Genomic DNA, 27204 nt, shown 5'->3' on the forward strand with positions numbered 1-27204 from the left:
TCTTACAAAGTTTATCAGCTACAGCAACAAGCCCCTGATAATTAGGATGCTTATACCAAAATGTTTCTTCTGGAACTTTAAGCCTACCTATATTTCCTTTTTATTTCATGCCAAGTTCAAGGTCTATTGTTGCTTGTATGCAATAATCCTTACTGTCAGACTGTGTTTAGAGATTAAATTCTGAGTAGATTAGCTTGAACCTATGAATGTGTGGTACACTGTGCATGTGACATTCTTCCATTTATGTTCCTGAGAAGCCTTGGCAGCAAGACATTGTGAGATTTTTCAGGTTTAATGTTAATAAGTAATTATTCCTATTATTGTTTAATAGGCTAAAAGTGAGACCTGCCTTGTTGCCTTTCCTGTGCCTGGATTCTGTAATGAAAGTTCCATAACTGAGCTGGTGGTGCCCAAAAGCTGTGTGAGGCCAGGGGTGACATCCTGCCCCAGGGCTGTGTCCAGAGGGGTCCCTGCCAGAGATGGGAATGAAGGAGTTGTGTGGCTGCTCCTGCTCTCTGTGGGTGTTGGATTTTCATGCTAATGTTTACAGCTTAATAGCCCTGCTGTGAAAGTGCCTCTCTCCATTGGCTGGAGCTCTGTGGTCCTTCTGGGCTCCTCTTTGGAGCCTTCCCTCTTTGCCAGCTGCACAGGTGTCTCTTCAATGGCCCTTTAGAGGAAGCAAAACAGCTGCACTAAAAAACAGGTGAAAGAGAAGATTGCTAAAAGCAGGGAGAATGAGACTGTCAAAAGATGGAAATTGCTTACAAATATTTTCTGATTCCTTTCTTATCCCTTCTGTCATCCTTTCTCCTTTGTCCTCCTTGTGTTTTATTTTTATCTTAGGATAAACATCTTATTTATTTTCTGTCTGCTGTGTGCCGAATTTCAATCTTTTGAAGGGTAAAATATATATAAAAAGATACTAGTATTCCTTTCTCTGGAATCACTGATGCCTTGCAGGGCAAACTAGAGGTTATGTGACAGTGATATTGTAAAGGCAGGCCAAAGGAATCTGTGTTAATCCATTTTCTTTTTCTTGTTATCAATGTTTTGTTTTATATTTTATTTTCCTTTCTAAATAGTAATCAATATTTATTTGTAGAAATAGTTTAATAACTTTTTTGCCACCTGTAAAACACATTGTTGCTTTATAATGTTTGTCCAACTATCACTAATAAGGGAGAATGACATAAAGTCATCCTTTGTAATACTATTTTTGAACTGTGGAGCTAGGGACTTTTTCCAGGTATTCATTAACTGAGGTTTCTAGCTCACTGGAAGATAAGTGAACATTGTCCCCATTTTAAAAGTGAGACCTTAATGCTTTAGGTTAGTATTTTCTATAATAGCTTTTTTCTCTTCACTTTTTGGTTATCTGGGTATGGTGTATTTCTTCAGATGTGCTGATTACCCATAAGTTGAGCTTGAAGTTTTGAATAATGAGCTCCTGAGCATCTCCAGACAGAGCCATGAGCCAGCAGGCACTTCTGAAAGTGTGGATTTGTCTGTGTCATTAACCGTGTACAGTGACCTGTGAAGTCCTAGCAGTCTTTTTGGCTGTAATCATTAAACCAGCCTCTCCTACAGGATAAAATGGGAAGAGAGCCTGCAAGCACAGTGAGAGAACCTTGACTGAAAATACAAATATCTTCAGAAAATGCTCTGGGAGTAATAGTAATAAAGAAAAAGTACAGTGGCAAAATAAATTGCTGCTGATACAATTTTTCTTCCTCTCTCAAGTTTGCCTCTAGTATGGCAGATTTTCTCCCTTCGATAAATAAATGCAAAGATGGGAATTGCTGCCAAAAACTGTCACATTTCTGGAACTTTCAGCCCCTGATTATTCACATTAAGCCTCTCCCCCCACCCCCCAGCAGTACAGTATTCTGAATATGTACACCCACCATTCTGTCAGATCTGTGCAGTCTGTGTCTGGTTCATCTTCTGTGTCTTTGATGTGCTCCATAACGTAGGCAAAGAGAGGTCTGATAGTCTCTCTAAAAACCTGACAGTTTGTGTGACAATCTGTCCACAAATCCACAGGCTCCTTGTCAACCAAATGAGCCTTTGAATATCAGAGGTTTCAGAACAGCGTTTGCAGCATTGCATATGCACCAAGGGGAGAGTACAACAGGCTTCCTTGTAACCTGAGAGATGTCTGCCTTTCCCTTAATCATTCCAGGGACATCTCATCATTGCTTGTTGGCTGGTTCTCAGCCCCACACATGTCGGGGTTATTTAGCAAAGCTTGATTTACTGGGAACTGCACGTGGAGAATAATTTGTAGTTGGGAGTAGAGGAAAAACCCCGGGAGGGGGTGGAACTTCCAGGCTTTGGCTTACTTCTGTTTTTCAGCGTTTTTTTGTTTGTTTCTTATAGTGACTCTCTTCCCTGCAGTTCCTTTACCCATGCAAGTGTATGGATGTGATGCATTTTCTTCAGTATTCTCCAGTTCTCTTGTGCATCCTCTTTCCTTGTGTTCCTCTATTCTGCCTTTCTCTGGGAACCCAGTGTACTGCATTCCTTAGCTACCTGTTGTGTAAAAGGATGGGGTCATGAATTTAACTCAGCTATTTTTTTCAGCTGGGACAGGAACTGTTAACTGGGCCAGCTGCTGCAGTTTATAAATGGGACTTTGGGATATTCTCAGCAGAGAGATGGAAGTTATAGCTGCAGCATGACTGTCCGAGGTGGTGGGAGTTTTGTTGGAGGCTCTGTCAAATACCAGCTTTGGCATGATGGCATTAAATCTTAGCTAAAATGTTCCTTCCTTCCTTTCTTCCTTCCCAAAATAAGCTCCTGTGACAGGCCTGACAGGGGAATGTGCTTCGTATCATTTTTATTGTATGACAAGTATTTGATGGCTGCCAGTTTTGTTTGATGGAGTTTTTTTTTCCCCTCTTTATTCCCCCTTGAAAGTGCTGGTCAGCCTTTGAGTGAAACTTCCGCCTGTATTTCTTAGCACTCTTGATATTCTGGCAATTTCTTTCTTTTTTCTGTTTCCCTTGGCATCGATTTCTCTGCATTCCTGTCACTCTCTCATGGACAATGCTCAGTTGTTTGAGGCAGCATCCTGTGATCTTGGAGCTCATCCTGATTGTGTGGTGGAGCTGCCCAGCACAGGTGCCGGGGTTTGCCAGGGGTGCTGTGCCCTCCGTGCCATGGGTACCACGTTATCCCTGCAGGTCAGGCACGTGCAGGACTCCTCTGAAGCAGATGCTGAAAACTCTTGATGTTTAATCGATGCCTGGGAAGCCTGTTTACCTGCACTTGTCAGGTGTAATTGATTTGGGCATTTACTGTGAATTCCTCACCTTAGCTAAACTTCCAGCTGGGAGGAGAGCAGGGTGATACTCCCCTGCAGCAGTACTGGCATTAATCTGGGCCTTTCACAATGCTGTTGCTGTCCTTTCCAGAAAGCCTGAGTTACCTGCTGGAATTTTATGGCCTTTCTCTTTGAAGCCACTTTTACTTTCCAGAGTTTGTTTAAAGAATTGGCAGTGCTTTGTTTGTAGTCTTTCAGAAGGGTGTGCTTTAAAGCAACCTCATATAAACACAATGTTTTTCTCTTTTCTCCTTCTTCCCCTTTTAATTGCTTCTGTAGTAATAATTTCTTTTCTGACTTGAAGATAACATAAGGCTTTTCTGCCTGCTTCCAGTGAGGCACTTGAAGCTTTTGGAAGTCCCTAAAACCATTTTGCTGTGGGGTACCTGTTTTTAATTAGACTCTTCCCAGGGTACCTTCATAGACAGCCTGATTCTGGTATGGGATCACAGCCTGGGTTTGTAAACCCATTTTCACTCGGATGGAGTATCTCGGTGTGGGACCCTGGTTCTGGGAAGTTCTGGGATGCATATTTTTATTTAAGTCACCATGTGCTTTAGGGACTGTAGCTTAACCTTTTTGTACCTAGTTATCCTGTGTTATCCACAAGGTAAACCCAGCCATGTTCCTTCTCCCCAGCTCTGCCTCCCTCAAGCTTTGTGGAGATACAAAGTGTTCTGTGGGATTTTATCTGTGAGAAGTTTTCTAGATATGCTACAGAATTAATATTTTGCTTTCAACTCGGGATAATATTGCAGACATGAGAGGATCTGTTCAAAGAGGAATGTACTTCTGCTCCTGACTAGTTTAACTTGTCTGTGTTCTTACTGTGGACACTACTCTCTTTATGCTTTCTCTGAATCTTAATCCAAAATTTATGATCTCACAGCTTATTGCCGAAGGAAAGAATAGAATGGAACAAATTCAATGCTCTCATTTCATTATTGGTCTCAGCGGGAGGAATGGATGAACCCACACATGAACAGCAAACAACAGAGCTGTGTTTAGAAGTTGGCTTTGGCTGAAAAAAGTCTCTTTTTTTTTCATATCAGCAAGCTGTTTGTAGTTCCTTGCATCTTTTCTCTGTTACCTTTTAAGAAAAAAAGCATATGAATTTTCCAAAAAGCAGTTTAACCCTTAACTTCTATGCTCTAGTGATATGCTCTATAGGCATGTTTCTCTTCCTTGTTAATTGGCTTTTATTTTTATGTGCATTTGATGGGAAGGAGGAAATGTGAATGATCTAACTGCTTGCTGATACCAGCAAATGGGCTGAGCAGAAACTCCAGAGGAGTGAGCTCAGGAGGTGAAGAGATTGTTTCTTGCAGCATATTCTGAAATTCCCAAACTCCCTGTTTTGGACCAAAGCTGATAGCAGTGATTGATTGTGTGAGTTGATTTTAACACATCCACAGGGTCATCCAGTGAACAGATTGGTTTGGCTCATCTGCCTCTGTACCTGAGGGAGGGATGCAGGTACATGGGGTAATTTTTCAAATCTGTTAGGAGCCGTTTGCGTGAGACTTCTGAGTGGTGAGAGTGAGCAGCCTGATCTACAGCGCGTGTGAAGCAGTGACCTGCTGAGGTGCGGGGACCCTGGGTGCACCTTTGCTGCCCTGAGGCACTGCTGGCAGCAGAGCTGGCTCCCAAAGCTGGCACTGGCCTGTGTTTCTCTGCAGCTTCCATGGCAGCAACTGCATCCAGGGCATGTGTGTGCTGCCTGTCCCCAAGAGCATGCAGGCAGGCCACAGTTGTACTGCTCCTCAGGATGGTGTGAGGTCCTATTTCTGGCTTCAGAAGCAGCTGGAAGCAGGAATTTGAATGTCTTCCAGCTGACATTTGATATGCAAGAAGTAATCTTTGCTTTCCTTACCTGTTTCTCTCAGAAATTTGCGGTGCCCTTGTGGCACACACCGTGTAATGCCCCACTCCACAGCACTGCCTCTTGTGCTCTTTTGGGTTTGAGAGGGGCTTGCAAAGGGCATTTTGGTGCAGGCTGGTGAGCGTGGATGTCAGGAGAAGGGATGGAAGCAGCACGTCTGTCAGGTGCGAGGCAGATTGCACCATCCAATCTCCGGCTGTCGTCTGCAGCATTTGTCAGGGCCTCCACTGCCCTGCTCCCTTTCATCACAGCTATCACTGGCATTCATCTAGGCTGGCAGCATTTCAACAGCTGTTAATCCTCTTGTATCTCTAAACACTGTGACCACTGACAAGCTTCTGTACTCTGAGGTGTCAAAATATCTCAAGATATCTGTGGTGATGGTGGTTGGGTTTGTTGGTTTTAAATCAAGACACCTTCTAATCTATTGACCCAAACTGAAACGGATGGAGAAATCTTTGTCCCAGTGTCAGGTTTTTAATGCTGCTGCTTGATGCTCACAAATAATTTCACGTGAAATCTGATTAATTTTGATTTCCTCTTGCTTGTTTTGATCAGTTTTCTGTTTTACATGTTACTGCAAGTAGCACATGTTTCACTGAAGTTGTAAGGAATGTGGTTTAATGTCAGTGTGAGAATGAGCTGGCAGGGTTTTCTCTTTATGTTTCAATTACTTTCCCTCCAGAAATAACCCTGAGAACTCAGTCTTCTGTTACTATGTCTTCTTACTTTCTTTGCTATATGTTCTGCAAAGGGCCTGGGCAGTGTAGTGAGGTGTAGTAGTGAGTGTTGGAGTTTCTCTGCATGTTTGCAGCCAAGGAGGAATGCTGAATTAAAATTACTCCAAATTTAGCTCTAAGTTTTAAAATTGATTCCCTTTGGAAGGGAATTTTTAGCACAAGGGTGTTTTGATGAGTGGAGAGCAGGGGTATAGCAGCAAATCTGTTGTAGAAAAAGAGCAGAGTAAAGGAAAGTGGTTCTGTTGCACTTTAGGCTCTGGTTATGTATTTTTACGACTTCTTGGTGTTTTTATTATTTGCTACGAACCATCATTTAATAGCAGGGAAAAATCTTTCAAACTAACATTTCTTTGCTTAGTTTGTTTGTCTTCTCTGGAGAGCTCTCTCCCCATATGACAAAGCTCTGATGTTCTGAAGTTGACTCCCCTAAGGCTCAGCTTTATTGAGAGAAGTGAAACATTTTAGGTGGTTCATTCATTCTTTCTGTGTCTTTTGTTATTTAAGCCCTTATGGTGTCCTTTGGTCATGTTTTTAAACTTATTTCTGCAACTAAAACTGCCAGGAGCTTTATTTAATAATAGTTGAGGTCTCATGTTCAACTTTTTCTTTGTGAGCTGCCATTTTATCTCAAGCATCAAATAATGTGAAAGTAAATTAAAAGCAGCGTTCATGTCTTGTAATTTCGTGTGGAATGTTCTGTCTTTTACTGTACCACTGAATATCGTTTTATGAAGATAAAGGACTTCACTAAGACTACAGGCAGCTCAGACATTGTTTCAAGTGCAAATACCACACCTTGATCCTGCTGAATAGCCCTTGTGTGGAGACGACCCTGCTGAAGCTGGAGGAAGTGCTCAGGTGGTTCCTGGCTTAGCTCCTCATTTGCAGCTATATTATAAAGCCCTCCAAAGTTCTAGGCCACTGGAACATTCTCTCCTGCCATAGTGTAGTGGGTAAACTGCTGAAAATGAAGCAGATCTTCTGTTTGAAGTAGTATAGATGAGAATACTTGGAAAATTATTCTCTATTAGTAGAAGCCCCAGATCACAGAACCTGCTGTGTCTGTGCCCATGCTGAAAGGCCCTTCTCTTGCCCATTTAGCCCATTTGTTTCTCATTTAATGCTTAGGACAAAAGGGAATGTGGCTTTCCCAAGGTTGGAAAGGGTCTAAAGGCCAAGGAAAATGTATTTTTAAAATCTCCTTGTTGAACAAACTCAGATTTAAATTGCAGCCCCCTGTTTTTATTACTTGGGGAAGTGTTTGAAGATACTGACTCATAGCATTAGAAATATTGTTTTATTGGGTTTTAGAGTTTTTGGAGGGGAGAGGTCTCGACCAAAAGCAAGAGGCCCAGTTGGATCATAGGGAAGGATGTTTCCTTTTCATTTTTAAAACTCAGCAGCTTTATCTGCATGTTGAAGGTGTTCTGTGCCCCTCCTCAATCTTTGCATGGTGCCTGGTGGTTGCTTTGAGACCAAGCCTTTCCTCCTTCCCCTCACTGAGATCCTTGCCTCTGTTCAGGCTCTCACTTGCCTGCTTTTAGCACCTTCAGAATTCAGAACTAAAGCCTGGGTTCCTTTCCCAGCTATTTTTGTCCGTGTGTGTCGCTGATGTTGTTGAAGATGAGCCTGACCCAAGTGCTGGGCAGTTGAACTTTAATAAAGTAGGTAAGGTTGTGCCACAACCACTTTAATCAACAGCACATCCAGCAAATGATTCTGTTGGCTATTGTCACTTCCTTCAGGTGGGTTAAACTCGACCTCATGCTGGGGCTCACGTACAACAGATTTGTTCCTGTTTTCCTCTCCTGCTGCTGTTTCACTGCAGAGTGCTGCAGGCTAATAGTGTCTGATGGGACTACTTCCTATTGCCTGAAAAATGTTTAAATTTGCTACCTTGCTTTCTCTTTTTCCCACTTTCTCTCATTCTGATCTCTCAGATCCAGTCCCTTTGAGAAATCAGACAGTATGAAATATGAAAATTGCTCGGGTAGTAATTGGAGAAATGGTGAGACCTTTGAAGCCCAATGGAGATAACGCTTACATCTACTTATTCACATTATTTAATTTTTAATGGCAAATTTAATTAATGAAGCACAGGTCTTGTGGTTTCATGTGTGAATAAGTAACAGCAGGGAGCTGTAAGTCATGAGGTCTGTTTACAGGCCAGAGAAAAAGGTACCATTAAAAGCTGAACTTTTCAATATAGGAAGGAGAAAAATGGATTTAATAGCATTGAAGTTTGACCACTCTGTAATAAGTAAGTAAACAAAAACATTAATGATAATTTGTTGGTAAAATGCATTTTGAAGTGGTTAGTCCTTCATGATTCCTCAGTTTAAATCTGTCTCCTAGGTCAAAATTTGAAAAGCAAAATCTGTTCTGTGTTTCTTTTGGTATGTAACATAAATTCAGGCACTAAAGATAAAACGCTTAAATATAGCACCTTGAAGCCCAGGTTCTGAAAACCTTTATAAACCTTTCAATTAGCTGAGCTTCACACAACTTCAGAGATACAGGCAGCTGTTATCCCTCACTTGCAGATGGAAAATGGTGACTTGCCCAAGATTGCACAAGTGGCAGAACCACTAATAGAACTTGAGTTATATCTGTCCTTTCCTTTTTCCAACCATTGAACAGCGTATGTTGGCTCATCATGTGCAGGACCAGCTGCATTTATGGGAAAATAAATGAAGAAGGGCAAGAATAGTATTCTATATAAAATGACCAAAGTTGGGGAGAGACGAGATAGCAGCTCGAACCGGCCCTAAATGAATAGCTGTCCTCGCTTTCAATACCATTTTGTCACTTTTTTTTGATTGATTATTGCATATTTTCTGCTTGTGCCTTTTCAGAGTAAGAGCCTTGCAGATGAGCTTTGTGCCAGGCAGTTGCCAGTGGAGTCCAGAGGCTTTGCCTAAAGCAGCTTTATCAGCAGCTTAGTGACACAGACCTGTAGTGCACTCACTGGGGGAGTGCAGCCCTTCCCTCCTGCTGATTGTGCCTGGGAGGCTCCTCAGTGCAGCCCAGAGGAGGAATTCATCCTCCACATTCAGTGACTGAGCAGTTGTGAGCTAAAACTCTTTCTGTGCAAGTTCAGGAGAATTTAATGCTGCAAACCTCTTAAGCCCTGCAGCAAGACACTCAAGCCTGTGTTTGGCAGCGCCTTAGCTGAGACCTGATACACCTCCCTATGTTGTTAGAAGGGAAACAGGCTGCATAATTTTCTTTTAAAGAATAAGTAACATAAGTAGAAGCACTGAAATGTAGAATGGATTTTCCAGTGTTAGCAGCCAGTTTTGATACTTGCATGTCAGTGACTTACAAGATCCTTCACAGCAATTAATGAAAGTAGAGAACAAAACATGACCAAACTCAAAATAGCTCTGTGCTGGAAACACCTTGTTTTAGTGGTTGCATGGAATAACCAAAGCTCATGGTTGGTTGGTAGTGACCTTTTCCCCCTTTTTCCTTTGACAAAAGTGAGCCTTGGAATGAGGGATGTGTTATGGCCTTGATACATTTTGTTGAAAATAAAATCGACTCGTAAGTATTTCTGGCATTCTTTGAACTGAATATTCTGTTTGTTGTTGGAAATTGTTATTAATTATAGAAGATGACTTTGTGACAAGATAAGATAAGATCTGAGATGCCTTTAATTTTTAGAGCTGAGCATTCTATTCTTTGTTTCAGAACGCAGAGATCTACAAGATGACATCTGAGCAGTATCAGGAGGCAGCCGCCAAGGCAGAGGAACGGATAAAGTGAGGAACCATTTTTGTTCTTTTCAGCAGTTCCAGTTGCATTTCATAACATTTTGTGTGTGGCTTCTGGATGTTCCTGTAAACACAGTGTGAAGTTACCTCCTGTCAGGTACTGAGGGGGCTGAGGAGGTGCAAGCTGACATCTTCTCTTTCTGCGCTAAGCTTGCAGGGTTTAATATAAAGTTGATAGATCTTGCAAGGAAGCATGAGGGAGAAGAGAGTGACTTAAAAAATTAATATTAAATAGGAATATTTACTAGGGTTTTCAGAATAGCAATGGAACATGTTTAATCTGTTCTAACTTTGACCCATTGTACTTAACCCACACACTGTAGCACTGGGCTGGTGCATGGGTGTAGGAAGAATGGCACCACTTCTAAAGTTTTCATTGTCCAGGGGAAAACAAGATAAACAGTCTAAATCTCATCCCTGTTAGTTTCAAATTAGAGTTGTAATTTTCATGAATGTTTTCTTAGAATGGGTGCAATGATTTTTCTGGTCTTTTTTATTTGCCTTAGTACAACAAGTAGACCTTTAATGTTGCCTTTTTACTGTGAGCATATATAGTGTTTAAATTATGTTTGTATTTGTCAGTAGTGTTATATAACTTATTGTTCCACATGCACTAACAGCTGCCCAAGAAAAAATATTTTCTATAATTCTTAAATATTAATGAGGCTAAAGCAATTACGCTATCAAGAGCAGCACTCGAATCTCAGTTGGGTAAACAGTTGGCCAACATGCAATAAACTGGAGTAGCAGCATATGTAGTCCGGTTGGGTCCAATCCAGACTCTACAATACTTAATTGCATAAATAGATAATATAGTAGTGATGAATATATTAGTGGGGTGTGCAGTATATTGTGCTGTCTTTATTCAAAATTATGTTTAACTGCCAAAGCGTCACATAACCTGTTGTAATTTCACATTTTTGTTTGGACAGTCAAGCAATAAGTTGCTAAAGAAGCCAAAACAAGGCAGCTAACACATCATTTGCATTTCCATCCTGTTTTCCATAGCAGAATTTTAAATTCTCTTTTAAAATAAAATTTTAAAAATTCATAGGACATAACTTTCTTATAATCTTTCATCAATGGAATATTTTCTTGGATTTGCTTCTGCAAATGTGTCATCAGTTGTTGTGAACTTGTGTAGTGGTGATTTATCCTTGTGACTTGGTAAAGGAAGTAACTGGGACCTGGGATTGTGTTCTTCACTTACTAGTACAGCATGTAACTACCTTATTTTTTTATAAGTAGTCTGAAGGTTGGTTCCTGACGTTTCAGTTTCCTTTGGTCTGTTCTGTTTCTTGTGGAAACAAAGACTGGTAATGTAGGAAATTCAGGAATGCAGCCATTTCTTGCAAAGGTTAGTGGCAGAGACCAACACAAATGCTAATGAATTCTTTCTTTCAAGATTCAGAGTGTGTGCTTGTGGTCTCTTAAGGGTGTCTTCCCCTTTTCTTTGAGCCCTTATCATCCAACAGTCCCTGGCTTCTGGCCTTATTGTACAGTGCTCTTGAATTTGATGGCACTATGAACTTGAGCCATTATAAAGGGAGAGATTCCTTGGGCTGTCTTCTTTGCAGCAAAAAGAGGCACCTGCCCTAATGGAATTTTGTGTGAAAAAATAACGTGGCTGGAGGTATCTTGAAAAGGGACAAGATGAGTGGCGCAAGTGAAGCTGAGGGTGAAGTTGAGTATCTTGCATTCTAGTTCTTCGCAATAGAAATTGCCAGCAGTAGCCAGGATTGCACTGAGCTGAGCTTTGGAGTTCATGGTCTGGGACTGATAATGCCCTTTGATAATTGTACATGCTGGAAGAATCATTGCTTTCCCCCATCAGCCTGCAGTGTGTCACTTCCATCAGCATGCAGTGACCCTTTTCAGATTGCTGCTTTGTGTACAGCACACTGTACAAACACTCCTGAAATGTTCCTGTGCCTCACACCTGGGTCATGATAGGCTGGGACAGGGTCAGGGGAAGGTTCCTTCCTACACTGGCATCCATGCTCAGCTGGTAGGACTTGAAGTCTGTGAGTTGTGAGGTTCTCTTGTCAGGTATCCTACATTCAAGTCATTCTACAGCCTGCTTGTTGTAAGAGCCTACAAGATCCTGTGACTTCACTGGAATGAGTAGTTTGCTTATCCTCTTTTGCACTTTCATATTAGACATACTAGCACAGTTGGTGCTAAGATAGGTTAGACTGATTTATGCAGATCTAGTTCTTTGGTTCACAGGAATAAACTGACACTCCTGCAAAACTTTGTGAAGTGGAATTTCAGCCAAAGTATGAATGAAGTACAGGTCTGCCCCTTTCCAGTGCTGGACTATGATATCTCCTTAAGGAAAGGAAGCCAGGAGTTGCACTTTCTCCAACTGCAGAGAGTCCACATCCTTCACCACAGTGTCTCTTCCTGAGCTTCTGTTATCCCTGTTACACTGTGAAGACCTGCCCCTGGCACTTGTGCCCTGTGAGACCAGTCTGTATTTGCTCTCTGCCAAGGTGTATCAGCAGAGCTGATGGAGGAAAAGGGAAATAGGGCTGGGGCTCTTTCCACAGTGAGTACTCTGTTTTCCAGAATCTGTGTCAAAGCAAAAAGAAATATCTGAAACAAAACCCCAGTGTTTTCTTGGCATTTAATGACTTTTGTAATTCTTTTATCAACACTTACAGCTCTGCACAAGTGGTCAAGCATTCCATGGACTGTTTCCACTCCTTAGTGGTTTGTCAAGCATTGCAGGATTTAGGAATATTGTACACCTTTCCACCAGTGACCCTTCACAGCATGCCTGAGAGGTAGGCAAGTAAACCTTCCTGTCTCCCTTTGTATAAAAACAGAAGTGAAGTACTTAGTGCTGAGCTTCATATTAAATCACTGACACAGTCATTAGCTCTTGGTTTCCACTTCAAGGCTTGATGCCTGCATGGCCTGACTTGTGCAATGGACTTTGTTCCTCATCTCTTTACCTGAAGCCAGCCTGCTCTCATCTCCACATACCTCCTATCAGAGTGTCTCCTTCTCCTTTCTTCTGGGCTCTGTCTAACCTGTTTTATTTCCTCCCAGCAAAAAGATCTTAGCAACAAGATACCACTGAGCACAGCTTTCAGCGCCTTAAGCAACTTGCTCTTGTTGCTTCTCTGCTGTGGTGAATTGGACAGTTGCCATGGACATATTGTCTCAACTATGTTGTTATAATTGGTGCATTGTTATTTTTCTCTTTTGTTAACTAACAGAATTAAAGTCAGGGGACCTAGAACTTCCCCTGCCTTCTTTCCCTGTTTAGCAAACTATGCACATCAGTAACCACCCACAAAGGAAGCAGCGTGTAAATAAAAAGCCAGTGCTCCCCACCCTTCCCTTCATTCCACATCCTTTTCTCAGTGTTCATAGAGCCATGACTCAGACTGGGTTTAGAGAAGACAACTTGCTAATCCCCTCCCTGCTACAGAGAATAAAATGGCATTTCATTCCAAGCTGTATTAATGCACTCGCTCCAGGGATAAAGCAGCACTCCCAAAAGGCAGTGGCCAAATTTTCTTTCTGTTGCGTTGTCTTTGTCTTCTTTTGAGTGTTACATTTAGATTAGCTTCTGAGGATTAAATGTTATTACAGTCCCGAATCTGTTAAGGGGAAGGAAAAAAACATCAGTAAAGAGGTTATGGCTTAGTGCAGCACTCTAGATTTATCCTCAGTATGCTGGTTTGGGGTTTGGTTTTGTTGGTGTTTTTGAGGGGGTTTTTTTGTGATTTATTTTCTTTTGTGAAGGTTGTCTTATCACTTCTTAAAAAATTATTTATTTTTTGTAGTTGTTACTTTTAGATGCAAGAATTGGCCTGGGTGGGGGTGTGACTCTAACAGGTAAAGCTGCAGGAGTTGGGTGAGGGGATTAGGAAGCTGTTAAAAGATAAAATTGTTCTGAAGCTGAGTTTCCCTCTGAAATCTCCCTGTAGCTTTCAGAACTGTTTCTGAAGCTGCTTGCTGATGACTCTGTTGCTTTGCATGTTGTGCTGAGAGGACTGCATATGCTTTGTGCTGTTATGAAGGAGTGCATAAAGAATCTCAGTTAATCTTATCCTGGTGGAGATCAGCTGTGAATCCAAGGCAGCTTTCCAATGGAGAAACTGCCAAAGAGATTTACTCCATGTAGGACCTACTATGTGAGAGTTTCATTTAATGGTCCTAAGATCTTTAAACTTAATGGACATGAGTATTTAAAGTGATTACATTAGAGAAACCAGCAAGCAGTAAGTATCCTCCTGGCTGAATGTGGAGTAGAAAACCACACTGACTCAGTGAGAGTGGGGGAAGAAAGATTATAGATGGATTGTCTGCTGGCAACAGGGAATGTATGGCTTGCTTTCAGTGCTCATGGAAATAAAGGTTTTATTGAATTACACAAGATTTTATGAGGCTGATGGCCCCTCAGAATGGCAAGATTAGCTGGAACCTAGTGAAACTACCTATTTTTGTTTCTTTATGTAGATATGGAAAGTTTATAAAGTAGTCATGTGAGTTTATATTGAGTTTGTTAATCTTGAAGTCTACTGTGAGGCTTTGGGTATTTCAGCAGAGGACTGTGTCCAGGAGACAAGGTCTGAAACAGTTATTATATGGACAGTTGTGAAGCCAAAGGAGAAGGGTAAAGACATCATAGTTTTCAAACAAAATTGCTCTGGGATTTCTCCTATCATTAGATTAGATAAATGATTAATTTAGTGTTGAAATTAAGAACCTCTCCAACAGGGATTTAAGAGTTTTCAGGAGTAAGAGATTGATTATTGCTGAAAGCTTATCCATAGCCTTACCTCAGCATAGTCCTTTTGTGCCCTGCAATGATGATACCTTCACCAAAATTATTTGACTTCATCCCAGTCCTGTTCTTCCCTTGGTGCTTGGTTTGTGCTAGCTGTTCCTTCTTCTGTCTACACTAAGTCTGTTTCATAATCTTCAAATAAAGAGATTGGTTATTAGTCAAAGCTTTTCTGTTTCTCACTTTTATGAAGTTGCTCTTAGTAGGAAATTAAAATATTCTCTAAGAGATTATAATGCATGAGTTTCCTCAAATTTATTTCAGAAGAGGGCAAAAGTATATGGGTGAATTTTGACTTTGTGTCATTTTACCTGGTGTACATTTTACTGGAAGTAAAAGTTTCTGGCCACTTTCAGTTCTGCTTCACACAGCTTTTCACTCATTTTCCTTATGAATTCTGGGAGGCCTATTGCTAACGAACTGCTTGTACCAGTGCATTGATTTCCTAGCAACATATATTCCCCTACAGCTTTAGGAATACGATATGTGGAAACAGAAGTTGAATATGTGCAGTGGATTTGCATAAATTTTCCAGTTGGGCCAGATTATTCTTTTTTTGAACCAAATTTTAAATCTTGAGAATTTATTAGATTGTGTGCTTTATCCAAGCTGTTGAATGTTCTTTTTGAAGTTCAGTCTTGAGGATTACTAAGATGCTGCTTCTAAATAAGATTTTTGTTTTGCCCAGTTAGTAAAATGAGTAACATTCAATCTAATATTCACAGTATTGTGATTCCTCTCATGCATGATGAGGGATGAGTCCAATGAACTGAGGTTGCAGTTCTGTTAGGTCTGAAAAACTGGTGTCTCTTCAAAACTGCAGGAGCATTTCTTCACTGCTACATGGGTGGATACTTGGGCATTTATAAAATAAGATCTGAATAGCAAGGACTCAAATAGCAAAGGAAGAGGTGCCAAAAACTCCATGTAGTCTGTTAGGGATGTTTCTGTTGCTATCGATTTTTACAAGAAAAGCACTTGTTTTCTGTAGTAATGTTGCCTTTATAAAGCCCTTAGATCAGGGTTTGTTGGCAGGCCAAATCCAAATTGTTTTCAAAAGCATGGATATTTGTGCAGCTGTTAAAACAAACCTCAGTCATACTTTGTGCATCAGAGGACATGAAATATTTCAGTTCACAGCTCTTTATTGTGGAGGATACAGTGGAAGTAAAAGCAGATCTCTGCCCTCACATTGGGAATTGCATATTCCAATGTGTACCATGGTGAAAGCAAGATTTCTCCAGGTTTCATAGTATCTTTTTATGTATTTACAAATTATGGCAGATCCACACCAAAATCCAGAACTTTTTGTGCCTTTGGCCTTCCCCTCCCCTTGGCTTGAGTTGGGAAAGGTGTAATGAATAGTAATTAATGACCCAGCTTAGCCTATTCCTGCTGTGTTTTTCTGCCTGTCTTCAGTGTGTGTGTGGTGTAGTGTGCTGGTGGTAATGGTGTGGGGCTGATCTATAAAGGACTGAGGTTAAAGTTGTCTGGGGAAGCTTTCCATAAAGAGTGGTGAATTAAAGATGTCAGAAGCAATAATGCCTGAGAAACCACTTGTTACCAGTGAATTAATGACTTGTTTGCTAATTAGCAGCCTGAGGCAAAGTTGAGGTAGCACTCTAACAATCTGGTCATTAATTCAGTTGCAACTGATTTCAAGGGCAATGTTGCTATTTTGAACAGTAATTGTATTCCTGACTCTGGATTATACACTCTGTGTCCTTGCTGTTGAGTCACTCTGCTCCTGAAATCTTGGAGGGATGGTAGAAGACACCAAAGGCAAGTCCCAGCTGGGGAAATTTCAGGGAATAGTTTGTTATATAGGTCAGAGCTTTTATATTTTTGTCTTCTGAGGAAATAAGGACTGTGGCAGGACTGCTGTGGACACCTTGCATCTTGGTGATGCATCTGCACAGAGGAAGTTGGTGATGTTTAATGCTGAACTGATTAAAGTCCATTTCTCCCTTATAGAAGAAAAAAACCATCTGTGCCATCAAATTGGGCTTCAATAACTTTAATTTATTATTTATTTATGTGACTTTTGTATTCTTCTTGTTAGTCCTGGCAGTTGCATGTCTGGGACATATACTTACCATACCAACTGCAATTCAAACTAATTTGACCCAAAAAGCTGGCATTTGGAAGGCAGGAGCACTTGTTCAGGGATGGATGAATATTGTTTCCCTGGAGAGAGCTGGTCAGTGTTGTGCTGACTGTGAGGGCCACCAGCAGCACACTGGAGCAGCATCAGGAGGCACCTGAGATGCAACATGTGCTGTTCTCCAGACTTAGAACCATGGTATCTAAATTGTTTTTTATAAAGTTTTTTTTCTCTTTTCTGAGGATTTCTTGAGTTAAAATATTCACTTAAAAACAAACAAGCAAAAAATTCCCAACCTCCCCCCAAAAACTGACTTGTAAGACTTTTTGTATGTGCTTGCTTTGAAAGCACCATTATTGATGTTCTGTGAGGGATGAGTAGCTGCTTAATGGGGATCTTTGCTGAGTCAGTGTTCAGAATTGCACAGCTTGGTAAAAGGGGGCACTGTGGTTTTGAAGTTCAGAGAATGTGGGCAGAAGCAAGGGAATTTTTTTAATAAGGTGAATGTTTAGCTTCAGATCCCACCTGAACTTTAACAATGGCAGCTTCAATCTCCTCTCTAAATTTATTTTGGTATCTTTAGCAGGATGTGCCACTCTGTCAGTGCACAATATACTAATGGACTCATATTTTTGTCCATCCCTTTGTAGCATGAAGTAAACTGTAGGATCCTAGTGCAGTACCCAGTGGCATTTTGGAAAAGTGATTGCTGTTCAAATGGGTAGTCAGGGTTTTCTTCTAAAAAAAGAACATTTCGTTTGCAGTGTGACATTATTATAAGATCATCTCACACAGGAGACATTTACTGAACCTGCTGCCCCTCATGTCTTGTGGTTATATGAAATCAGCATATCACTTCTTCAGTTACCTTCTTTAGAAGACTTTTGAGGAAGGTATTTAATAGACCAACAGTTTCCCAACTAATTCCCAGACATTATAGCACTGTCACAACCCATATATTCTTAAGGCTTGTGCTGCATATCTTCTACAGACTGCAAGCCTTCCCTTCCTGACCTGAGATCTTAAACAGTTTTTAGATGATGTTTTTTATCTGAAGAAAGAAAATCCCTATTCGGGTCACTTGTTGGGCTGTGTGTTTTCAGATTCAGTTATTGCTTGCTATATTGCTTTTCTGCCTTGTGGGAGCTGAGCCAGCTTCCTTTCTGATTCAGAGAACTCCTTCCAGCAACAAGATTCTGACTCATTCCTGCTTGGCTTCCAGAGACTGTTTTGCTGCTAACTTTAGGCTCTTCATCTTTGCTAGTCAACTTTTAGTAGCTTGGCATCTTTGGGAAAAAATGGTGCATGGCTTTGTGGGCAGGAGATCCAGTTCTGTTAACTTCTGTATCTCTTGGCAAGCGAAGGAAGAGGCAGTAGTTTTCCTTTCATCTTCCAAACTGGCAGTTTCTCATAGCTCAGTATTCTACCATCATGATAAGTAAAGAATTTACATCCAAATGTACATTGGAATTATCCACTTGTGGGCAAAAGTCTCTCATTATTCTAAACCACTTGCCATCTGCCATGCAAAATGTTAATAGGGGTGATTAGTTATTGCATTTGCAGGTTCAGTAGAATAAGGATAATATTTTTTTATATGTTTTAGTTCAGTTTTTTGCTTATTTCTACCCTTCTGCTCCCTCAGAGACCCACAACCCACTACCACAACCCCAGTGCCTGCAGCTTATGGGGTCTAAGGAGGCCAGTTAAATTTGGTTGAAACTGCACTGGGCAGAAGACCATGAAGTATAAGTGAAAGTCTTTGAGGATGACCCATTGATCAAATGGGAAATGAACACTTGTGTGTGGGGATAAAACCATGTAGGAGGACTGGGGAGTTTGTGACACACTGGAGTAAGTCAGGTGGAGAGCTGGAACCAGCATTGCGTGGGTCACACAATCTCTCTGCATCAATTTCATGATGGAAATGAAGAAGTTGTTGTTGATTTCCAAAATTAGAGGTTGTTACAGAAAACTGCTAGATTTTAGTCACTTTCAACATCAGTATTTATGTTCTAGAGTTTGGGTTTTTTATTTTGTTTTATTTTTGGTGAATGAAATGTGGTTGGGGCAGGCTGTTTCTACTGAATTCAGTACAGTGACACAGCAGGTGGCTGACACTTGAGACTTGGACTTCTGTGGCAACTTTTGTTCTCAGTTATAGAATCTAATTACTTACACAGAAGATGATTTCAGAACAGCTTCTGCCTATCTCTGATTGGAAGGAAAGGAGGTGTCTGTCCTGGGAAGAACAAGGGTGCAGTGAGTGCATGAACTCCAGTGGGGAACTGGGTGGCAGTTTCAAACAAGCTGTCAAAACAGGAATTGAGATTGGGAAGTATTTGAGTGACAAATTTTGTAGGATCACAGAGTCACCCAGAAACACACAGTACTTTAAAATATTCATTCATTTGGCACTTCATGAACAATGTATGGAAAAACAGAGTGGGGTGACCTGTTATTAAAATGCAGCTGTCAAGAGGAGAAAGAGAGAGGGGAAATAACCACAGGTGTGCAGGAGTGTGCTGCTGACAGTGTGGCAAGGCATGTGAGAAGGATTTAGACAGGAATACAGCAGCTTCAGCTGAAATTTGGGGGTAGCACCCCTGTTCTTCTGAAAATTGTCATGAGGCTTCACCTTTTCTTTTAGTCTGTCCCCTCTTGCTCTATACTGTATGTCACTTCTGCAAGCTTTCTATTGTACCTGAATCAGTGGCAAAGCCTGATGAGCAGTGTTTTGAGTACTTGAGGCTGATCAGAAATACTTCTTTTCTGATTATATTAGTTTAGCCTCATGAGACTGCAGTTTGTTTATACTGTGCTAGGTTATGTAGCTTAAACATTACTGATTTTTTAGTAGACATTTGGATAATCTATTAAGCTTCTTCCATCTCTTATTTCCCTTGCCACACAGCTGTAACACAGCTCTTACCTCATCCATTCAAACCACGTTATCAAGCTGATGTGCAGGATCAGGGAATCCCATAGCTTGTAGTGAGGGCACAGTGCTTTCTGATAGTGCAGCATCCTGTGCTGAAAGTTAGCTTGCCTGGCTGTTTGTTCTGTGCTGATGAGTTTGTTATATGTGAATGAAATGCTTCAATTGTGTTTAATTTTCTGCTGTAAATGTCAAGGATGCAATAATGAGTGAGAATGAAACCTTGCTATGTGCTGTGTACTGCATCTGTCTGGAGTAATTTTTTCTGACATGTTAGAGAAGCCATCAGAGCCAACTGCTACCCAAGGGAGGAAGCAGTTTTACAGGTCAGTTAACCACCTATTGGGTTTTATATATGTACAGTGCAGCCTGGCAGCACACCGCATTTATGTGACCAAAGCATCACTGAGCTTGGTCTGAAACGTGTGTAATGGACCCTGGATATATAAACATACTAAGCAGCTATACAACGTGTCTGATTCCTTCCCAACATGCAGAAACTGCTGCTGTGTGCCCTAGGATTTACTGGCAGTGCTGCCCATGCATCTCATTGCTGGTGTCTGGGGCTGTCTCTGCTCCAGTGACCGTGGTGACTAATGGGGTTTGCTCAAGTTGGTTCAGACACTGGTCTTAGTCAAATAATGCAGCAGAAAGCAGCTAATCCAGTCACTGGATTTTGTGGCCCACATGAAATTCCAGATTACTGGCCCATTTAGGTTGCTGCTTGCAGCTGTGTGCTGGAGCCAGCTACTTTTAAGTTGGCTTGTGAGAGACCTTGTGTGTCTTTGCTTATCAGTATCTGACCAGAGGTATCAAAGTGTCTGAGTTTAGAAACCATCAGCTTCTGTCTTGAGTTTTTTGTTCAGCTTGAATGGTTTCCCAGAGTAAAATGTAAAAATAAGATCTTGCTCTTAACTCCATCTGGAATTGCTGTTCTTCCCAGTAAAGCCAAGTGATGCTGTGTTACTCACTGTGGAGTTACTGATTTTGCACTAGGCTAAAGAGCTGCCAATTCCTAAAGAACTGAAGTTGCATCTCTGCTTGGGTAGTCTGATCTTGAGCTGGGTGGAAGGACCAGCAAATACATAGAGCTTTTCCAGCTTTCCCTTGCTTTCCAATACTATATATATAGTATAGAGTCTATAATTCTTTTAAAAAGGGAACCTGTCAGCAGCACCTGATAGTACACAGTGCTGTGTTTGAAACCTTCTGTCTCTGGGTCTGTATCCTGATGATATGGCCTTAATTGCTTTTTGCAGTGAGTTTGGGTGTTTGTCTTTGGAAACTGTTGCTTCTTGATTAATTGATGGACATTGAGACTGGCACTTCTCCTTCTAGTGCTGTGCTTATGATAGAAATTCTCAAAGTACCTTACTTTAACCTCCCAGACACTTTGTACTTCTTCACGGGGTTTATATCCATGTAGAAATGAATTTGCCAAGACAAATGAATGCAGTTATTGACTGAAGCAGCTGTTACCTGCTGCTATTGAACAGTTAGGAGAGGGTTAAGAAGAAAACCTCTTCTGAGCCACTAGATTGGCCCTGACTAAGATGAATGTCTAATTCACTCCCAGCGTCCTTACTGCTGCCAGTAATAAAAAGCTTGCTTCACATATTCACCCCACTGCAGACGTTTCTCTTAAATTAAATATCAAGAGGACATATAATAGCACGATTCCACGCCAAGCCAATATTATCAGATTGATGTCAGCAGTGATAATAGAAGAAGGATAAGTTGATGAGATTTCATTTATTAAATAAAGTAAGGGGAATTCGCAGTGATATAAAGGATTTGGTAACTCTCGGTGTCAAAATGCAGCAAGATCGTGCTCATTCTGCCTTACCTCAAGGGATAGTGGAGAGAAGGATGCCCTTTGTTTCATTTTAAGAAAACCTCTCCCTTCTTTTCTAGACAAAGACCTGATTTAAATATTTAAATCTCTCCATGGGAGGGGGAGAGGAAGTTCTGAAATCACAGATTTTATGTGTATGTGGCCTTCCTGCCCATTGCATACTGACCAGGCAAATCCTTTCTGTGATAGGGAGGCACTGTTAATGAATTTTATTTCTAAATCCATCTTTTACTTTTTGCAACCTTTCTCCTTTCTCCTTTCCTCCTCCTTTAGACAGATGAGAGTGTGTTTTATTGATTTAATCTTTCCTGTTCTGTATGTCCTGCATGTATTTCTTTCCAAAGTATTGTAAGAGCTTGTCTTCCATACTTCCATCTGCAGATATTGTGCTGTCACTTCCCAGCCCAGCCTTTCTCTCCTGCCTTTTTCCTTACTGCTCTAAATGAGCCTCTTACACCTGTTCTGATAATAGTTGGAGCAGTTGCAGCATATTTTATTTTAGACAGAGGCCAACTGTCTACCTCATTTGGTGGTGACATATGCTTAAAAGTTTGACCCTCTTCAGGAGAAAGGTCAAAGCATACAAGGCTTCTCATAGTTGTGTATATACAAACCTCATCCCTTTTCCACCATTTTCCTTTTTTTTATATGAGAAATAACAGTAAAAACCCTCAGTGGCACGTCAGGAGCAGTGTGATTGGGTGGCCAGAAGATGAATTTTCCTAGTTGGTGCCAACAGCCTTGAGCTAGGCTGAGGGCGAAGGGAGATAGTTGATAAAAGTCCACCTCCTTTGGAACTAACCCACAATGTCATTGCATTCTGCAGATGTGTCTGTAGTTGGATGCTGCTGCTTTAATTCCTTTTTGTCTCAGATATGCATGAGGAAAGTCAGACACCTGTAAGGTGCAGCTGTTTGTGCACAGGGCTGCAGTTCCCCCAGTGTGCCAATGCTGCAACCTGAAGCTGAGTGTTAATGTGAGTGTTAATGTGAGCAGGAGAGTGGCACCCCCTGATTCAGGCTGGGCAGGCATTGTGGCTGCTGTGCAGGGAGGAAGGATCTCAGGCAGCTGTTCACCAGAGCACTTCAGGTACCTCTTTCCAGTCCAGATGGGTACCAGAACTAATCTGCTGGATGTGGATAACTTGTGTACTCCCACATTCCACAGTAACTGGTATTGATAATTACCTAAACCAACTTTGCAATTTGTTGATTAGCGTCTCTAAATCTGTTTTGAGAAGCTGGTGCCATTGATGCATAACCACAGCTTGAGGTTTTGTTTTGAAGAAATAAAGGAGAATAATCTTGTTATTTTGGGTACACGGTACCAAATAAATCCTCCCCGTATTGTGGGAGGTGGTGTGCAGGAATGCTGGTTTAAATACTTGCTGGGCAGTGCATACTGGTCTGTGCTGATTGATCCCCTGCCTCTGGTAGGCTTTAGGCAACAATACTCTTTTTTGGTGGCTTCTTGCTCACCACTGTGTGGCTTTTAAATATCCCTGTGGGCTGAGCACCAAGGGTCTGTTAAGGAAGAGGGCCACAGACTTTGCAGCACTGTCTGAGCCCACAGGGGGGTCCTAACTTCATAATTATTCTAGGCAGTAAAGGCTGATACCATAGGAAGGACAGTGATCTAAAGCAAAACAATTCCTGTAGCTCTCCCTGCTGACAATGATAGCCTCTAAATATTTCTATGATGTTTGTACCATGCTCAGTTCAGATTAATACAAACTGGTTTGTGGTGTGCTGTACCTTTTAGCTCTTCCAGGTTTCTGTACTAAAATTACAAAATGCCCTTCAGTTTAACATCGCTGAGTTTAAAAAAAACTAATTTTAAAAGTCTTAACTTTTTCAATGAATTGAGGGATTTGGTGGTATTTCCTGACCTGGTATTGTTTGGTATCATTTCCACAGTCTCACTGATTTGATTAGAGTGATATTAAAGTTAGTGACAAAGCAAAATGCCAACATTATGAGTTTCTGAAGCTCTCTCTGGGTTCTTTTCTATCCCAAAATTTGAAGACTTTTTTTAGAATATGGAATTTTGAGGCTTTAAAGGTGATTTGCTATATAACATAGAAATTAAAAATGAACACTAACCCTTAGGGACTGTGCATGGAATAAGTTTCTTCTAAAAGCTGTGAGATTAGTGAAGAGGTAGAAAAAGAAGTCTGTATAGTATCCTTGCTGGTTTCTGATCCAAATCTCAGTGTTGTAGTGTGGCTGTCATTCTGATAAATTCCTACTCTCTCCATGTATGTTGGTAGTATGACTGAGGGCTGAAGAAGTATCAATTAGAGTATAGCTCAACCAAATTATTGCAAGAGTGTGCCCAGGTTGCTGATATGGAAAAATAAAATTGTTCTTCTTTTGGTGCTTCCTCTTCTTTCCTGAGCACCTTTCACACATGTGCATGATTTGGAAACTCATGTCTGAGCTCTCCAAAAGCATTTAGATTTTGGTTTAAGATTACTTGTTTTCTTTGAAGTCTCTTCCACCTGAGAGACTGTGACATGCCCAGGGACAGGTCATGTTTTCCTTCTCTCTGCCTTGCTAGGAAGCTTTTGTGCTGAATGAGTGCCTGTTGTTCCTGTGGAAATGAATACATCATAGCAAGGCATTAATATCTGCCTGTAGCATCAAGTGCTTGGGAAGGAAGAGGTGTGTTTGATATTTGGGCACAGATCTCTAAGCATATTGGAGCAGGAAATGCAAGGAATTAAATGGATTTATGGTTTAGGAGACGACATCTGAGGATTGCTACACCTAAGCATATGTTCTCTTACTCTCTGGTAAAACATACCATGGCCATGGTGCTGTGAGTGCCTGCAATTTGTGTCTGCCTGTCTGTGCAGCTGATGTCACTGTCATTACTGTGTTTGTGCCATTGTTGCTGGGATTGTTTTACAACGACCTTCCCCTTTATTGGTACTGTTGCTGATGATGTGCCATATGTACACATGCACATTAGAGTAAAAGAACATCATCCTTAATTGTTCCTGGGTAGCTGTCAATGCCATTTACTGAGTATGAATACTAATTTCTGCAGAACTACAAAGAAGCACATATCTGGTCTTGCTATTATTCTGGGTTTTTTTCCAGTCACTAGGAGAATTGCAGTGCTTCCAACCATGCTGGATTTCTTGTAGTGTTTAAATAGATGAGAATTCAATAGATTGAGGTGGCTTATTCAACAAGTCTGTTCAGTTCCTTGTCAGGCTGTTACAGATCTAGTGCAGGCCCAGCCAGGATTTCTTGAGTTCTGCCAAAGATTTTCAGTGTGAGTTGAGAAAATCATTGAAACTCTTGGACTTGGGGATTTTTTTCCCCCTGAATGCAGAGGAGAGATGATGTTTTATATAAGGGTGAAACAGCTTCTACACCAGCTAAGAAAGATCATGTTCCTTCTTTTTGCTAAGTACCCTGGATTTTTCAATTGAAACACCCTGTTGGTCATTTGACTCACTTTGGTGATTGGTGCTCCCACCAGTTTCTCTATTAGGACTACATGACTCCAGCATAAAATTAGTATGTGTGTTGCTGGCAAAGTGGTAGTAAGTGGTTGAAAACTCCTCTTCACACATCATTCTGTGCTTGTTTTCCCTGCAGGAGGAGGAATGCTGATCCTATCTGTGCAAACCTGCAGTCTGAAATTCTGAAGTGCTACCAGGAAAACAAAAGTGAAGTGCTCAAATGCTCGGAGCTGGCGAAGGAATATCAGCGCTGTGTTAGTGCAGCTCAGAAGGTAACAAAAGCTTCTCTGTTGTACTGGCTGGCTTTGCTGTCTTGTTTTGCATGGTGCTTTCCTCTGAGAAGTGTTTTTGGGAGCTGTGGTATCTGTTAGTCAAACTGCAATCTTCACAGGAGACAAATCTTCCTTGGGATCTGTTTTCCCACATTCATTCCACATTTCCCAGTCACACAGTGTGTCCCAACTTCATTCCTGTCAGCGAGTCCAAGCTGCCACCAAAACAGTAGAACCAGTGCTCCCAGGTTTCAAAGCCAGTCAATGATTTTCCCTAGTTTTACCTTCTTGGATGTTGTATACTGCAAATACTAAGTAAATCCACTTTGACAATGTCTGCAACATTTTCAACAGGCTCTTAGAGATAGGGGGATAAACTCAGGATAAACATCTCCTGTTATGGGACTTTGCAATTGGAGATGTTCCTTCTTTTCATTACTGCATGGGAAAAGGTTCTGTACTGTGGACAAAGCTGCTGTCTGTTAAGAAAATTCCATACTCCTAAAAACTCTTCATCTTGTGTGGGAAGCCAGGAAGCCTTATGGCTCTTCCTTCTGAGATGCAGAGTCCCAGTAGGTTCTGTTGATGCCTTAGGACAGTGCTGCTCAGTACCTTGAAAGAATTTCTGGCTATTGAAACAAATGAAGGGGAAAAGAAAATGAAGTATTTGGACATTACAACTAGGATATGGTCCTGGGCCATGAGAGAATTCAGTGGGTCAGGTGTCCCTCAAGGGCAGACTTTTCTGGTTTGTTTTTTGGGGTTTTTTTGACAGTAGAAAATTCTCTAAAAGGTGCTGAGCATATACTAAAGTGGATGTAAGGAAAAGGATGGTGATAGAAAATTGAGACTTTTCTCATGGGATTACTAAAGCAAAAGGTGGGGGAGAGGTGGGTATTTCATGGAAGCAGACTTTCTCTGCATTAGCATTGTGAGGGGAAGCTGTATGCCTGATTTAAGTATAACATGAAGCAAGCTGCCAGCCGGCTCCCAGAAGAAGCCCGACAGAAGGAGATGGGAAAATTGTCAGTATATATTAGACCAAATGTTGTTGCTAGTCCTAGTGGAATTTTTTTCCTTCCTGTTTACAAAGAAGGTCTTTGTATGTCTGCAAATCAGCAAGGTTAAAGCTGCCAGGGAAAGGGCTTTTCTCTGATATCTCAAAATCCCCAGCTCCCAAAACATGTGGTTTCTTTTTCTTCCCCAGCTTTAAAGTAAAGTGGTGCCTGTGCTGCTGCTGCACAATCCGTGCCCCTGGTTGCTGTGTGCAGAGCACTGCTGCATCTATTGCCAGCCTCTGTTATCCTCCTTGCCTCCCCTAAATCAGGCTTGTAGCCTTTTCAGTGGAGTATATCTTTAGGAAATGCATTTACCAATACATCTTTATTGCACGCAGTGCAGGCAGAATGTGATTACCAAAGAAGACAGATTGCATTAAACTCCAGCATATTTGCAAGCTGCGGCTCCAACCCGCCTGAGAAAGGGGCTGGGATGCTGCCAGCCCTGAGCCCCTGCCCAACATTATTAAAGAGTAAATTGGGAGCTAAATGACTGGTAACAGCAGAGGGCAGTGAAAGATCCTAATAACTTCCATCTTTTTTGGATTTGGTGGAGGTTTTGGTGGGTTTTCTTTATAAACCAAAAACTGGTTGTCTTCGTTCCCAGAGTCTTCAGTGAACTTCAGAATTTTTTTCCCCACTATTATTAGAAACTACCTGGAAGCAGAAGTGCACAGGACATTAATTTGTTGTGGATGATGACAATGTGGCAGAAGATCTTGCTATGTTTTAAGAAGGGGCTTGAAGAGAGTAAGGAATAGGTAACTATCACCTTTCAGCTAGAGGTAGGCACTAGAGGGTTCTGCAAGTACAAATTCAAATACAACTTTTGCAGGGCAATATGTCTTCTGTAGTTTCCTTTTGTCCCAGGACAGCTCAATTCCCTGACAATTTGCCTCACTGCTCTTACTGACTCTTCTGACTCCTGAGATTCATGTAGCAATCACAAGCTGTTGTTTTATCATGTAGGATTAA

The 27204-nt window shown here is 41.3% G+C and overlaps 1 protein-coding gene across 1 annotated transcript in view; it reads left to right on the top strand.

The window, feature by feature from the left end:
• The window catches only part of CHCHD6 (coiled-coil-helix-coiled-coil-helix domain containing 6), a 108974-nt gene that overhangs the window by 47305 nt on the left and 34465 nt on the right, over nt 1-27204 (top strand). The window contains 2 exon segments of the mRNA XM_058813029.1: nt 9641-9711; nt 25036-25171. Of these exon segments, the coding sequence (XP_058669012.1) occupies nt 9641-9711; nt 25036-25171 (207 nt within the window).

Source organism: Ammospiza caudacuta, chromosome 12, assembly GCF_027887145.1.
Source record: "Ammospiza caudacuta isolate bAmmCau1 chromosome 12, bAmmCau1.pri, whole genome shotgun sequence".
Taxonomy (NCBI): domain Eukaryota; kingdom Metazoa; phylum Chordata; class Aves; order Passeriformes; family Passerellidae; genus Ammospiza; species Ammospiza caudacuta.